The following is a 16,668-nucleotide window of genomic DNA, read 5'->3' on the forward strand; positions in this document are numbered from 1 at the left end:
CATCTCATTTCTCTTAAGCATCAAATAGATGCAATTATGCTCTTATCTCCTGAGATCCACCCGAGTTACATTGGTTCCAGACACATTCACTGCCATGGTTCCAAGGTGGCCTCTACACCAACTCATCATACATCCAGGCGGCTAACAAGATGGTCTGCTGACTAAGTAGACAAGTGTTGACTTTTCATGACCATTCTCAGGTCTTTTCAGGACACTGACTGAGACAACAGAGCTCTGACCAAATGCTTACACAATGGCTAACAAGGTCAGGCCCCAGGTAAGGAGCTGTGGGTCCAGATGTTTCCTCCATTGCCATTTCTGTGGTTCCTCCACACATACAAAATTCATTATATATTAAACAGAATCTGCAAGTCAAATGTTTCTGAAAACAAGTTTTATTTAAATAAGGGTTTAAATACATTACATAACATTAAAACTGAAGAGGGGGGGTAAAAACCAAAAAACCAGTTTACTTCACAAGGCATTGGGCAGCTGTTGCTAGTAAGCTGCAAGCTCTACAGCTACGTGACTGATGACATTGGTTTGAAATTTGTTCCCTTGTCAAAAGTTTAACTGATAGAAGGTTGGCCTCACATTCTAGTTTGGACATCGATTAGCTAGGACATGTCTGGTCATGAAGACCTTGGTGGCAAGCCAGATGTCCTGTCACCTCACTGGAGGGTGGCTGCTCTAAGCTGTGCCCACCCAGTCACGCTGGAGACATCAGGGGATCCTTCCCTGATCACCGAAGGCGCCCTCTAGCAGTACAGCTGTCTCACCCATCCTCCACTCTCCGCTTCATCGAGGACTGTTCATGTGGTTGACACTTTTTCAGGGCAGGGAACTTTGCAGAGGGACTGCTGAGGAGCTTCTGGCCAGACATAGCCATCTGTGATCTTGGGGCTCTGGACTTAGCTGAAACATCACTGTTATTGCTTTGTTTCAGGCTGGACACTGCCAGGCGCCTACTGCTTGACCTCTGTTTAAATGAGGGACTTCAAGACTAGACAGCATGGCTCTTTTCAGTTTATTGCATGAAGGAGTTACACTAGTCCAAGTTAAAAGCAGACCCCAAATGGTTACATTATACAAGCTGTGAGGTTTTTAAACTTGTGACAAGGGACAGAAGGGAAATTCTACTCATTGCAAGGAAATCCTCACTTAAGCTTCAGTGAGCCAAAAGCACTTAAAACCCATGAACCTTCAGCTGGTCGTCCTTAGCCAGTCCAATCTGCAAAGGAAAAAAGGGCAGTTTTAAGAGGGAGCCGAGTTAAAGCCTCCGTTTCTGATGACAACAATCCTCTCTTCCTACTCCTACATTTGGCCAAGAGAAGTCCCGGAGCCAAGATGCACTGAACTCAGGGACACCCAGTTTATCATCAATGGTGGAATAAGATTTTGCCACTTAAGAATAACCAACCAGACATCCTGTTTTAGTGTCTATCTGCACAGCCCCCTTAAACTAGATCCAAGCTAGTAAACTTTTAAGGTGGACAAATCCCTCCTTTCCAGAAATACACTATGAACTTCAAAAACTGTTTGGCTTAGCCTTATAAAACAAACCTCTATGTCCCTGGAAGAAACGAAATAGACCAGGCAGATCTTAGATTAGTTACCCAGGGAAGAGGCACAAATGTACCAACAAAAAGCAACAGAACTCACCTCTACCAGGAACTGGCATATGTTCTTGCGCTGGTCACCCTGTAGCTGAATTACTTCTCCATATTCTGGATGCTCAATTACAGTACCATTGCAGGCAAATTTCTGCAAGAACAACACAAGTAAAACAAATTAGACCAAGCAACAGTTTGAATGCCAGTAATAACCCTTTTCAGTAAGTAATACAACTCAGCAGCTCTATGGATGCAAGGTAAATACTATTTCCCTAAAATCTCATTAAAAACCTACCTTCTTAAACGCCTTCACTAGTTTCTTTTTATCGTAATCATCAGCGATCCCTTGGACAGTAGTAAGGGTCTTCCTGCCGTTTCTCTGTTGAATTCTTATATGGATATAATCCTCAGTGCCAGCAGGAAGCAGATCATCACCCTTACTTGCATCAGCAAAGGGGTCTGGGAAGAAAAGTCAAGCTCGTTTAGTGATGTTGAGCTCAGATGCCACTGCCACCCTTTACTGGATCTCTTCTGCGTGCAGAAACTGATACTGAAATCGTCAGGGCTTGGTCGGATCAGACATGTTCTTTGTTGGCTCTCCTCGAACAGGTCAGTCCGGGACAGCCAGCTTTCCCAGCCTGGGAGAAAGCCTGGGCTTCCTGCCCCAGGCCCGCCCTGAGCAGCCGATCACGTGTCGGGGGAGTCAGGGCAGGCCGGCGGCGCCCCACCCAGCTGATGCAACCGGCCGGAACCCGAGCTCTAAGGCGGGGCCACACTTCCCGCCCCATTGGCGCGCGCGGGTGTCACTTAGGGCTGGCGCCGCCTCTCCCTCCCGGCACCCTGACAACGGCGGTGACGTACCGGACGTGGCGCAGGGGTGGAGGGAGGGGCGGGTGTGGCCCGAAGAGGCCCGGGAGCCATTAGTAAATGCGCCACCCGAGACGCGAGGCCCGCCCAAAGGCTGACCTCTCGCCCGCTCCTTCCGGTCGCGCTCCGGTGCCATCCTTAAGGCTCAAGCTGCGGCCCCACAGCTCGCGGGCCCAGACAGTTCCCCTCCGCCCAAGTTTAAGAAGACCTACAACGTTTAGCAGCTTTCTTGGCCCTGTCTGAGGGCCGGAGCGCCCCGCCGGGGCCTTCCCACCCTCGGGACTTTCTGGGACTTACCGAAAGAGTGGAGGTTCTGGATAGCGGACATACGATACGATTCCTTTTCCTCGGTGGAAACGGCCTGCGGAAGGCGGCGGCGGGAGAAGGCGGGCGGGGGGACGGAGCGTCGGGAAGCGAGGGGGCTCGAGGGGGAGGCTGCTGAGTCCTCGGCGGCGGCTCAGTGACTGGGGCGGAGGGGCGGTGCCTGTATTCACTTATATAGCCGCCCCTGTGACGCCAGCGCGCTGCCCTCACGTCCAGGCCCCACCCACGGCGTTATGCCCCCTGCGCCCAGGCGCCGCCGCTTCCAATTGGCCCTCGGGCGGGGATGCGGGACGGCGCTTGCGCAGGAACTGTGTGCTGCGGGAGGGCGTCCTCTTGATCAGGGGAGAGATGGAAGGGGGAGGGAAAGGTTGGTCTGTTAGGCGCCTGCGCAGTGCCGGAGAAAGGTGACGGCGGCGCAGACAACTGGCGGAGGTTTCGGTCGCGCCTGCGTACTATGATCTGGAGGGTTCTGCCTTCTTGACCCTGTTGCCGGGCGGGTCTTTTTGTGGGGTAGATTTGGCACTCCTTAGCGAGGATTTAGATGCTGACCGTCCCAAACACGACAAATTCCCACTATGTATGATCCCACCCAATTCTCTACTTTACAGATTTACTCCTTGACGGGTTTAGGGCGGCATGTTCATCAACGTACAGTAGTGTAACCAAAACCTTAACTTTATTACTTAATTTATCATTTAGATGAATCTGATCTAAAAATGAATTAATCTACTTTAAGCTTACCATTTAGATCGTCTAAGGAAAGAATGTCCACATCATCAGCAGGAGTTCAAAGGAGAGTAACGTTGGTTCTGGGGGCCAAGAAGTATTCATGCACTTAGAAGGGAGTCCTTGGTGTCATACAAATTGTGTGGGGTTGAGCTTTCCCAGAGCTTAGTTGAATTATTGCTTTCAAAACAGCCAACCTGGGACTTCCCTTGTGGTATAGTGGTTAAGACTGCCCTGCTCTCAATGCAGGGGGCCCGGGTTGGATCCTGTCAGAGATCTAAGAGCTCGCATCCCACCGCCCCCAACTCCCCACTCCCCCAGGGACCAAAAAAAAAAAGAAAACGTCAACCTTTCTTGCACTTTCAGTTTATTAATTGAAATGTTCATAATTGCAGGGGGACATGGCGAGGTTTTAGACTCTAAAGGCCGCCAGAGGTCAGACAGGTGAGATAAAGGAGTACAGACAGCCAAGTGTGATGTAATGGGTAAACCAGAGGCTGCAGCCGCCAGTCACCTCTACCCTGTTGTGCTAGATTGTCTTCATGACAGCTTAGAAATTCAGATGGTTCTATAAAATCTCTTGATTTCTAAAGATTGCCAATAAATTTAATTTTAGGGAAAACACTGTGCAAGCTAAATAAAATATGTGCTAGCCCCAAGGGCTGCCGGTTTATGTCTCTTGATGCTCGGCTCCGTGGAGTCTAGTGGGGGAGAGAGACAATAAATAAGATGACAGATTGTGACGGGTGCCAAGAAAGAATAAGGTGACATGAGAGAGTGACAAGGGCTTCAGAAAGCCTCTGAGGAGGTGACATCCCATCTGATGCTTAGAGGGTGGGAAAGAGTCCACTGTGGGGCAAGATGAATCCAGAACATGGAAAGCCCCGGGGAGGAAAAGCTTGTTGTACTTGTTAGGTTTTTTTATTCCATATTTATTAAGTAATCTTAGTAAATGATAATGATACTTTGGCTTCCTTGATGTCAGGAGTTGGGTTACCATGGCTAGAAGTCAAGGGTGTCCCAGTCTTACACCCATCCCAGTCTGAGAAGCTAAGAACACAACCTTACCCCACCTGGGAACCTCTATACTCAGAGACATGGCTCTGCTTGAAAGGGGTTTGGGGAGAGAGAGTGAAAAAGTCAGAACTGGTCTTCTCAGTGGGCATGTGTATTTTGTAGTATGAAATTTTAAAGTAGCAATGTGGTCCAGATGATCTTTTCCATCCTTTCTATGTTATATTGAAGAAATTGTTTCTCTGCCTCCAGTTTATAAAGATAGATTCTGTTTCTTTTTTCCCCCAAAGTTTTAAAGCTTTGCCTTTTCATATTTAGGTCTTTAAACCACTTGGAATTTTGTGTGTGTGTGGTGTGAGACAGGGCTCTAATTTTTTTCCCTTCGTGGATAGCCAATTGCCCTAGCAACGTTTGTTGACTAATACCTGATTTGTCCTGCCTTCTCTATCATCATCGTATTTCCATTTATGCGTGGGTTCAGTTTTGGACTGTGTTCTGTTTCACTGGTCTGTTTATCCCCAAGCCACAATCTCTCAATTTTTGGAGTTTTACAAAAAGTCTTCGTGTCCAATAGCATGCACGCCTGTTTTGTTTTTCATCAAGATTATTTTGACTTTTCTTGGTCCTAGTTCTCCTTTCACCTCATGGTGTATCATCACGCCCCACATTCTGCAGTGTTCTATAAGGCACCTGAAATTTTCTTATCTCAGTGTCTACACATGCGGTCCCTTCCCTTTTCTTCCCTCTACTTCTCTGTTTGGCGTCTCCCACTCATTCTCTAGGACTCAGCGGGGAGTTTACTCTGTGCCCCGACTTCCTCTATCTGGCATTAGCCAGTGCATTTTGCTTGCCTGTTCCTTGAACCGGCTACATAAATTGCTGAGCCCAGTGCAAAATGACAGTGTGAGGCTCTTTGTTCCAAAACGGTTTAGAATTTCAGGACAGTGACAGCAAAGCCAAGCACAGGGCTCTCCTGAGGACAGGGCTCTGTGTGATGGCACAGGTGGCATGCCCATGATCCGACTCTTCCTGTTCCTTTATTTATGTCTCTGCTAGACTGTGAGCTCAAAAGAGCAGGGTACATACCTGTCTCCTTTTCTGTGTATGCACAGTAGGTGCCTGCACACAGTGGGTGCTCAGTGATTGTCGAACAAACAGGCATTGTAGGTGTCACTGATCAGGGTTCTTGGCCCTCAATAGACATTGATAAGAGGCCCGATGAAAAATCCAGGCAAGGCTTTTTTGGGTCCCCTGCTGCAGTATGGGAGAGCAAAAACAAGCAACAGGTTCTATTCTTTGCTCCCCGAGGAGGGGTGAGTAGGTTCTTTATGTGGACAGAGGGTAGCGGCATATCCAGGGGTTGGGCCAGACGAGAGGCTTAGGCGGTTTGTCCACTTCTTTGGTGGTGGTGTGTGCATGGGCCTTGAGCACTACCCTGCTTTTGCTCCTGGCTCTTCAGAAGTGGCAGTTAGGTTTTTGGTCTTTTTGTATCTTGTTGTCTATAATTTGCCCCAATTGTACTTGCATTCAGTTATTTTATTTTATTTTTTACACAGTTATTTTTAGTTCCTTACAGTTTCTTTGTGTTTTGTTGCTTGGGGAGACATTTATCCAGGTGCAAGCACTTCAGCAAAGGATCCCAGGTCCCAGCCTGTCTCATAGGTGCTCAGTGATAGGAATGACTGACCCCTGGCTTTAGGCTGTAGCCTCTGCTGCTCTTTTAGAGAGTCCTGGGGTGAAGCATTGAGAAAAGATCTTCTCAGAGGTCCAACTCTGGGCTCCATGGGGAGCTGCTGCACCTGGCCTCCTGGCACAGGGCAGGGAGGGTGGCTCTGGATAAGCATGTTCCCCAGCTGCCCTTGCAGGGACCTGATGTCCAGTGCACTGTAAACAGTTATTGCCACAAACACACACAAGCATCGCTCTGGGCAGGCTGCAGTTCAGAGGCCAAGCCTGGGGCAGGTGGGATACCGTGTCTTGGTTACCACCAGCTTCCCAGGTGACCCTGCTCGCCTCTCAGGGACTCCATTTTATCCACCAGAAGGAGGACTTGGAAATTTCTAAGACCTTTGCCAGGTCTAAAGTCCATAGCTCTGTGCTCCCCGCTGGGGACATTTCCACGGAGGGGTCTATAAGAGTCCAAGTCCAGTGTGGAGGTTGCTTCCAGCCCGGAGGGCTTGTGGAGTATTGATGGAGCCAGGATGAATTTGTCTGAAAGTGACATCTGTGCATGCTGACAATACTGGCTGATTTATTTCTGCACTCGTAGTTTTGAGTCCTGGCAGGACACGGAGCATGGGCTACCTGAATCTGAGTGTCACCTCTCCCTCTTCCTGCCTGGGTGACTCAGTCTCCCAACCTCCATTTTTTTTCCACCTGCACAGAGGGATACTAATACCTTTTAAGTTTTTGAGGGGATTTAAAGAGAATATATGTGACAGGGTAAAAAGGTTACATTATTAAATCACTAAATAGATTATGTCAGATTCTCAGCAAAGAAGGGAGAAAGAGCGAGCGGGCTCCTCAGAATGAGGCAGACATGGGCATCTCTCTGGGGTGAGCTCGGGACGTGGCAAAGGCATGGCTGTGTGGGACACCTGGAGACCCTCAGCCTCGATTAAGATTCCCCAGGGCTCTGAACTTGTCATGCAAGCAGCACACTCTCCCACCAGGAAAGGATCACATCTTCTGGGGAAATAGGCGTCTCCATGGTAACCAGGGCAGATGGTTGATCTGGTCCGACGGACTTCCTGGTAGCTCTGGTGCTAAAGAAAACTCTGACCTAGAGGGAACCCCGGGGATCGCTGGAGGCCCTGTCACATCCAAGGTCAGATTTCTGAGCAGCTGGAGGGGTAACTGGCATAGGATTTAACTTGATTGAAAGTCAAATAAATGCGCTCTTTCTTGCTTTCCTTATTTGGGAGCTACCGGTTATGTATGTAGATGTTGGGAATCATGCCCCCTCACACCTCCTCAGTGAATGAAGTCTGCTGTTCTTGCCACTTGGAAAAGGAGGCAGACCTGGGCTTGCTGCGGCTCTGACCACCTAGATTGCACGGGGTTGTTGTGAGTTGCGCGTTTCGCCCATCATCTCTTCAGCCTCCTCTGACCCTGGGTTGTGTACTGGGAAGTGACACGAGGGACCCTTATGGGGTATTGGAAACGATCTTGATCTTGAGTCTGGTGGTAAAAATTCCTGGAGCCTGGTATGCTTTACTACCCTCCAACCATCCCACCTGCGTGCCTCCCTTCCCCACCCCCGCCCCCACCACTGCCGGGCTGTTTTCTTCCTTTGGCTGCACTGGATCTTTTTTACAACTTATCTTTAAAAAGTATTTTATTTATTTATTATTTTTGGCTGCGTAGGGTCTTCATTGCTTTGTGCTTGCAGGCTTTCTCTAGTTGCAGTGAGTGGGGGCTGCTGTTTGTTGCGGCGCAGGGACTTCTCATTGTGGTGGCTTCTCGTTGCTGGAGCACAGGCTCTAGGCTCACGGGCTCAGTAGTTGTGGTGTATGGGCTTAGTTGCCACTAGGCATGTGGGGTCTCAGTTTCCCAACCAGTGATTGAACCCATGTCCCCTACACTGGAAGGCGGGTTCTTAACCACTGGACCACCAGGGAAGTCCCTCCAAGCTTTCTTCTTGTTGTCACATTTCCTCTCATAGTCCTCGGAACTACGACCCTTGCCAGGGACTCCTGCTCAGTTCTTCTTTGCTGGCAGAGCATCTGCCTTCCCCATCCTGCCTCCCGCTCCTTCCCCCTCCCCTGGGATCCTGCAGAGAATGGGATGGGATGAGGGGAGGCAGCTTTACTTAGGGAGTTACAGGCCAGAGTCCCTGGCTCCCCTTCCCTGGGCAGGCCAACTGCAGACTTGCTTGTGGGGAGGATTAAGTGTAGCCTGGTCTCATGGAGGAAGCCAAGAAGGGCCAGGCCTGGTGCCTATTGTCAGAGAGTTCACAGCCTGCCAGGGTTCAGAAGATGTCCCCAAGGAGCCAGGGACCCAGGCAGAAGGGAGGAAGTGCCAGGCACAGGTGCACAGAAGGTGCTGTGTCCTGAATGTGGCAGTAGGAGTCCCCTGGCATAGGGGTGGGGGTGGACATTTCAGATGGAGTAAAGAACATCAGATGTGTGGTGTGGAAATCAGTTCAGACCTAGCCCCTCTCTGGGAGAACCACAAAGGTGTGTTTGGCAGTCTGCCCTTTTATTTTTTAAAAAGCTAATGTAGGGATTTCCCTGGCAGTCCAGTGGTTAAGACTCTGCACTTCCAATGCACCAATGAAGAGGGTGCATGTTTGATTCCTGGTTGGAGAACTAAGATCACACACACACACACACACACACACACACACACACACACACACACACACACACACACACACACACACACACACACACACACACACACACACACACACACACACACACACACACACACACACACACACACACACACACACACACACACACACACACACACACACACACACACACACAGCTAATGTTTTCACATAAGGGCCATCTCCAGAAAGACCTCTGTGTTCATCCAGCAGCAAGTCTTCCTTGGACTGTAAGTCCTTCAAATCCAACTCTTTAAAGGCCATGTGGCGGCCCACTTGTGGCTCGTGAACCCTGGAAACAGGACCAGTCTGAATGCAGCTCCATTTTATACTTAATGTGCTATTAAATGTAAAACATACATGGAGTTTTGAAAACTTAGCATGAAAAAAATTGTAAAATATCTCAGTAACTTTTATATGAGTACTTACTGAAATAATATTTTGGATATATTGTGTTACATAAAGTAGATTATTAATTTCACTTGTTTCTGTTTTAAAAATGTAGCTGTTAGGAAATTTAAAGTTACATGGGTGGCATGCATTATATTTCTCCTGGAAAGTACTGCTCTAGATGATTCCAGACTGAAGAGAGGGTTCGTTGGCCCAGCAAGTGGCAAATCCACACTCATACACTTGGCTGTTCCACCCAGCCTTCTCCTTACCAACATCAGACTTCTCTCCCGGTCTTCTAGTCCCTCCTCGATCTTCTCTGATGAGCTGACGGACTGCTTCCTGCTCCCAGTTTAGAAAACAGCTCAGGGACGGTCATGTGAAAAGAGTCAGTCATGTGATCTTTTCCTTCCCCAAGTGGCTTCTCTTCACCCATCCAAACTGGGTCTCCTCCTGGGCAGGGCTGAGGGTTCTATCACTCCGAAGGTGAAGGTCTCTTGTTTTGTCTCACACGCTCAGCCCAAGCTGCCACTTCTACCAGTTAGTTACCAAATATGGCCACCTGAGGGCTTCCCTGGTGGTTCAGACAGCAAGGAATCTGCCTGCAATGCAGGAGACCCAGGTTCAGGAGTCCCGGACTCACTGAAGTCCTGGACTTGAAAGCGGGAGTCCCTGGGTTGGGAAGATTCCCCTGGAGAAGGGAATGGCGACCCACTCCAGTATTCTTGCTGGGAGAATTCTATGGACAGAGGAGCCTGGTGGGCTACAGTCCATGGGTCATAAAGAGTCAGACACTGAGTGACTAGCACTTTCACCATTTTCATGGCCACCTGACCATGCCCCAGGGAACTGGGGGCATTGGCCTTGTCTTTTGTCCCAAATAGCTTAGATGCTGTCCTCTTAACCCCTAATAACACTCTTCCTGAGAGGAATTCTAGGAAATAAGTAGGAAAAAAAAATCTTTATTCTTCAGGTTTATAGCAAAATTGAGAGGAAGGTGCAGAGAATTCCCTTCTGCCCCCAGGCAGGCATGGCTATCTTCTCCACTATCGACATTCCCACTAGAGTGGTGCATTTGTTATAATCAATGAAACTACACACCACAATCACCCGGAGTCCATGGTTTACATTAGTGTTCATTCTTGGGCAATACATTTTTTATTTTGTGAAACTAACAATTACCGAGTACTCACAACCCATTAGGTGCTGTCCTGAGTGTTTCCCACTCCTGTCTCACAGAATCCTGTCTCACAGGATTCTGACAAAGCAGGGGGCATTAGCTCTTTCGTAGGTAAGGCGCCTGGGCTTGGACAAGATCGTTGGCCAGGGTGGTGGGGACCCTCTTCTTGCTGGGCAGTACGGCCATCAGAGGGGCCAGGTTTCCAGGAGAAGTCTTGGATGATTCTGCCCTTGTTAAGGGGGTTAGTCATTTCCTTGATGGGGCTAGTGCCTGGGAGTGGAACCCCAGGTCTTGGTGAGGGGGGGATGTTACTACATGCTTGAAGACTGAGTCTGGGTGGCCAGTAATGCTGTGGACAGGGCAGCTATCACAGCACATAACTAGACTTTAAAAAACTTTTTGACCCTTAATTCCTTTCTTTAAACAGTGTCTGAACTCCTACTTTGACCAGCATTGTGCTGGGCACATGCCTGTCCCTGAGGGGTCAGGGGACTCTCCAGAGTTCAGTTGTGGTTTAGAGATGAGTGGGATGATGTGTGTCTGTATGTGTGTGCGTGTGTGTATGTGAATAAATGGGGTGAGAGTGCATGTGTGTGCTATTGGTGTGTGCCTGTGGATGGATATCTGAGTGTGAATGTGTTCCTTTCTTTCTTCCCAGATGCTCCTGAGGACCTGAGAGCTTCCTGCATTGCAGCCCAAACCTAGGGGAATCATCTCAGTCCCTATAGGAGGCACTGATGACAAGATTGTTGTTGTTTTAAATTTTTATTTATTTTTATCTTCGGCTGTGCTGTAAGACCGGTTCTCTAGTTGTGGTGATCGAGGGCCATGCTCCAGGTACGTTGCTCAGGCTTCTCCTTGTGGTGGCTTCTCTTTTTGCAGAGTACAGGCTCTAGAGGGCAGGCTCAATAGTTGTAGCCCACGAGCCCAGTTGCTCTGCAGCATATGGGATCTTCCCGGATCAGGGATCAGATCCACATCTCCTGCATTAGCAGGCAGACTCTTCACCACCCATCCACCAGGGAAGTCCCAAGATTAGGGGTTTGAATCAAGGGACCATTTGAAAGGCTGTCCAGCTAGTTGTCTGTTCTGTGTCTTCAGACTGTTACCAAGTCCAAGGTCATGCTGCTCACTACACAAGAGGCTAATAAATCAAGAGACCGGTTGCTGGCACAAGGAATAGTGACTTTATTTGGAAAGCCTGCAGACTGAAAAGATGGTGGACAAGTGTCCCAAAGTACCATCTTCCTGGAGTTAGAATCCAGGCTTATGTTCAAAAGGGTGTGGTTAGTTGCCGCAGACTTCTTGTTGCCAGAATCCTTTGTTCCTGCAGCTGTCTGTGTAGGTCAGGTTTTGAAGTTCTTGTAAACCTTCAATAAGACAAACGTTATTCTCTGTTCTGAAACTTTTTATTTCTATATGAGTGGAAAATTGTTATATTTTTAAAGGTCAGAGCTTTGAGAACGGACTATTCTGTATATTTCAGGCTATAGGCAGCATTCTTAACTTGTAGCAAAAGCAATAGAATACGAAGGGTCAGTTCATTCGCTCAGTTGTGTCCAATTCTTTGTGACCCCGTGGACTGCAGCATGCCAAGCTTCCCTGTCCAACCCCAACTCCTGGAGCTCGCTCAAATTCATGTCCATCGAGTTGGTGATGCCATCCAACCATCTTATCCTCTGTCATCCCCTTCTCCTGCCTTCAGTCTTTCGCAGCATCAGGGTCTTTTTCAATGAATCACTTCTTTGCATCAGGTGGCCAAAGTTTTGGAGCTTCAGCTTCAGCATCAGTCCTTCCAATGAATATTCAGGGTTGATTTCCTTTAGGAATGACTGGTTTGATCTCCTTTCTATACAAGGGACTCTTAACAGTCTTATCTAATACCACAGTTTAAAAAAAGTATCAATTCTTCAGCACTCAGCTTTCTTTAAGGTCCAACTCTCTCATCCATACATGACTACTGGAAAAACCATAGCTTTGATGATATGGACCTCTGTTGGCAAAGTGATGTTTCTGCTTTTTAATACGCTGTCTAGATTGATTATAGTTTTTCTTCCAAGGAGTAAGCATCTTTTAATTCCATGGCTGTCAGTCACCATCTTCAGTGATTTTGGAGCCCAAGAAAATAAAGTCTCTCATTGTTTCCCCATCTATTTTCCATGAAGTGATGGGACCAGATGCCATGAGCTTTGTTTTTTGAATGTTGAGTTTTAAGCCAGCTGTTTCACTCTCCTCTTTCACTTTCATCAAAGTTGAAAAGCTCTTTAGTTCCTCTTCACTTTCTTCCATAAGGGTGGTGTCATCTGCATATCTGAGTGAGTGAGTGAAGTCGTGTCTGACTCTTTGCAACCCGATGGACTGTAGCCTACCAGGCGTCTCCGTCCATGGAATTTTCCAGGCAAGAGTACTGGAGTGGGTTGCCATTTCCTTCTCCATATCATGTCATCTGCGTATCTGAGGTTATTGATATTTCTCCTGGCAATCTTGATTCCAGCTTGTGCTTCATCCAGCTCGGTATTTCTCATGTTATACTTTGCATATAAGTTAAATAAGCAGGGTGACAATATACAGCCTTGATGTACTCCTTTCCCAATTTGAAACCAGTCCGTTGTTCCATGTCCAGTTCTAACTGTTGCTTCTTGACCTGCATACAGATTTCTCAGTAGGCAGGTAAGGCGGTCTGGTATTCCCAGCTCTTTAAGAATTTTTCACAGTTTGTTATGATGCCCACAGTCAAAGATTTAGCGTAGTCAATGAAGCAGAAGTAGATGTTAAACCGAAAGAAATAGATCCAGTATGGAATCAGATTTGTTCTTCCCTACTACAAGGTGATTTGCATAATCTCTCTGAACCTCAGTGTTCTTTCCTATATGTATCAGGAAAAACCCACTGGCTTAAATCTATAACCCCCAGTTCACCTTCTAAGGAGAGCAATTTCAGTGCCCTGAGGGGCCTTAGGGGGCAGGTGGAGGAACTTCATTGAGGTGAGATGCTGGGCTGAGGATGAAACCCCAGGGAAGACTCCAGGGAAGGAGTAGTGCACCATCAAGGCTGGGGGCCATGCATTCGGTGAGGACAGGTGGAGAGGGAGGGGCTGGGAGAACCGATGGATCTCAGGTGGCCTTTGGGAGGAAAACTCTGTGCATGGTGTGTGTGCCACCGGCCCCTCCTCACTGCAGGAGCAAATCCTTGGAAAAATAGTGATTGCTCATTGGTGCTTTTGAGGAAAGGGCTTTCTTTAAGGGAGAGTGAGGTTTTGGGTTTTGCTTCAAGACTGACCTGAGTATCTGCATGGGGGAAACTGTGGCACTTTGGTTACTTTAGAGGGAGGTCATGGCCCATTGCAGAAATATTTACTCTCTGCTTCCAAGGGATGGGCATGGCATTAAGCACTTTATATTTGCTGTCTTGTTCAATCCTCCCAACATCTCACCCAGTGGGAATAGCTCTTCTCTTTTATAGATGAGTATGCTGAATGTATGGATGTGAGAGTTGGACTATAAAGAAAGTTGAGCACCGAAGAATTGATGCTTTTGAACTGTGGTATTGAAGAAGACTCTTGAGAGTCTCTTGGACAGCAAGGAGATCCAACCAGTCCATCCTAAAGGAAATCAGTCCTGAATATTCATTGGAAGGACTGATGCTGAAGCTAAAACTCCCAACACTTTGGCCATCTGATGTGAAGAACTGACTCATTTGAAAAAACCCTGATGCTGGGAAAGATTGAAGGCAGGAGGAGAAGGGGACGACAGAGGATGAGATGGTTGGATGACATCACCAACTCAATGGACGTGAGTTTGAGTAAGCTCCGGGAGTTGGTGATGGACAGTGAAGCCTAGTGTGCCGCAATCCATGGGGTTGCAAAGAGTCGGACATGACTGAGTGACTGAACTGAATTGATGCCTAACTTAGAAGGCTGGAGATATTTCTGCAAGCCCACAGCTGGTAAGTTGCAGGGCTGCATTCAAGCCCTGAAACTGTGAAGGTACGGCTGCCCTGGCTATGCCCCCCACAGACTCCCTGAAGTCACTGCTGGCTTCTCTTCCCAGGGGTGGAGGAGGCATAGAACCCTTGCCCAGGGTAGGGTGATCTGGTACGGCCCTTGAGTGAACCCACTTCCTTCATTCCTTTGAGCTTCTCTATGTTTCATTTTGTTTTAAAATAAGGATGATTTCCCCCTGAATTATAAAATAATATATTCTTATTGCATACAAATTTAAAAAGTGGAAAAATGACCCCCACTCTAAACATACCTGTTAAATCAGTTACTACCTGGGGATGACCAGGATCCGTCTTGGCACATTTCCATCCATTTGCATGGATTTTTATGAATCTGTCCACTGCTCTGAGTGTCCGTCTGCCTTGGACCCTGTTATGCTCTACACAGTCTTCAACATAGATCAGATCCTCCCCAAAGAATCCATTCTTACTTAAAACACTAGTGAATGATGTAAGTTTTACCCCGTGACCCTTGACAAAAGTGAGGGATGACAGTTTAGCTCAAAAGTTAGCTTGTGCAGGCCCCTCCTGGCCTGTCTTATGCAGCTCTTTCTGGTTCCTTCTTCATCTCCCACTTTGAGCCATTCCCAGTTCCAGGCCTTAAACTCCTGCCCCCTTGATTTTACAATTCAGCTCTGCCCCGTGCTTGACATGAGTGCAGTTAAGACCTAGCTCTACTTGGCAAAGCAAAGGGCGTGTGGGATTGCAGGGCTCCTAGAGAGCAGATATAGTTAGAAACATCAAAGATGTGGTTTTTTTTCTATTATTATACATTTAAACACAATATTTTTGTTTGAGATCAAATTGAAAAACTCTTTTATAACTTGTTTTTGTCATATAATAGAGAAGGAGGTACCCTAGTCTTAGTAAGAAAAAGGATATGTGTGTGCATTGATTCTAAAAAAAAAAGGTGACGTAAAGGAAAATAGGATATAGAGTAGAAAGGATGGGAATATTAATAGAAATTGGATTTCCTTGACTTTATCTTGTTTTGGACGTTTGATTTTGGAACCATGTTTATATTTTTCAAAATTATAAGAATAATAAATGCAATGCTGTTGTTGCTACTTAGTCACTTTGGTCGTGTCTGACTCTTTGTGACCCCATGGACTGTAGTCCACCAGGCTCCTCTGTCCATGGAATTCTCCAGGCAAGAATACTGGAGTGGGTTGCGATGCCCTCCTTCAGGAGATCTTCCCAAGCCAAGGATTGAACCCGGGTCTCCTGCATGGCAGGCAGATTCTTTACCACTGGACTACCAGGGAAGCCCAATAAATGCAATAGATATTGAATATGTTCATTTTAGATATACTTAAATTCACAAGTTTGTAATGATTAAGGAAAATCCTTAGTAGTCACCTTTGGAGGATGTTAGGGAATCATTACTTTGCGAGCTTGCCTTTCCTGGAAGAACTGTGCCTTAGGTGTGAAAACTAATTGTAGATGTAGGGGAGGGACGTGATTCTCTTTATAGAAGTATTCTAGGTAATAAGTGAAGAAGGCAGGCTTCCCTGGTGGCTCAGTGGTAAAGAATCTGCCTGCCAATGCAGGACATACGGGTTCAATCCCTGGTCTGGGAAGATCCCACATGCTGTGGAGCAACTAAGCCCATGTTCAACAGCTGTTGAGCCTGTGCTCTAGAGCCCGGGAGCTGCATATCTACTGAAGCCCTCCCACCCTAGAGCCTGTGCTCCCCAACAAGAGAAGCCACTGCAATGAGAAGCTCGCACACCACAACTAAAGAGTAGCCCCCACTCACCACAATTAGAGCAAAACCCGTGCAGCAATGAAGACCTAGCACAGCCAACCTAAAATAAGTAAAATTACTTAAGAAAAAAAGGAATGATACAATTAGACTGTCGCCATTTTGCAGCTCCTAATGAATGAATGAATGAATGGAACTGGGCATTGATCATCTATAGCTGCTAAAGTTGCCAGTAGAAAAACATATTTCTCCTGTACCACCTATAAATTGCCCCTGCTGGGAAGGAGACAAATCTGATCAAGACTTTGGGTCAAACTAGCAAGTTTCAAGCAACACAAAGGACAGCAAAACATGTTAAATTACACCATGAGAATGCAGTCAGCAAAGTCCAGACTCTGGCTATCAGGTTGACCAACAGTCTGGATCTACAGGACAAATCATCTTTTCTGCAACAATTTCATTGGGAGGGGAAAGAAAATACAGGCAGGAGGTTCCTATCATTTGAAAGGTTTAA

The 16,668-nt window shown here is 47.3% G+C and overlaps 1 protein-coding gene and 1 long non-coding RNA gene across 2 annotated transcripts; one reads left to right on the forward strand and one right to left on the reverse strand.

Annotated features, from left to right (window-relative positions):
* Positions 1-377: 377 nt before the first annotated feature.
* On the reverse strand, positions 378-2,951 carry EIF1 (eukaryotic translation initiation factor 1). Its single transcript, XM_081577713.1, has 4 exons — positions 2,778-2,951; positions 1,909-2,072; positions 1,663-1,764; positions 378-1,231 (listed from the first exon to the last, which is right to left on the reverse strand). The coding sequence occupies exons 1-4, from the start codon at positions 2,806-2,808 to the stop codon at positions 1,187-1,189; spliced, it is 342 nt and encodes a 113-aa protein (XP_081433839.1). The 5' UTR covers positions 2,809-2,951; the 3' UTR covers positions 378-1,186.
* Positions 2,945-15,520, forward strand: LOC145541379 (uncharacterized). The gene is made up of 2 exons (XR_014078960.1): positions 2,945-11,287; positions 13,897-15,520. It is a non-coding gene; the product is annotated as an uncharacterized LOC145541379 (long non-coding RNA).
* Positions 15,521-16,668: the final 1,148 nt, after the last annotated feature.

Source organism: Giraffa tippelskirchi, chromosome 3 (genome assembly GCF_054371585.1).
Source record: "Giraffa tippelskirchi isolate mGirTip1 chromosome 3, T2T-mGirTip1v1.2.pri, whole genome shotgun sequence".
In the NCBI taxonomy this organism is placed as follows: Eukaryota; Metazoa; Chordata; class Mammalia; order Artiodactyla; family Giraffidae; genus Giraffa; species Giraffa tippelskirchi.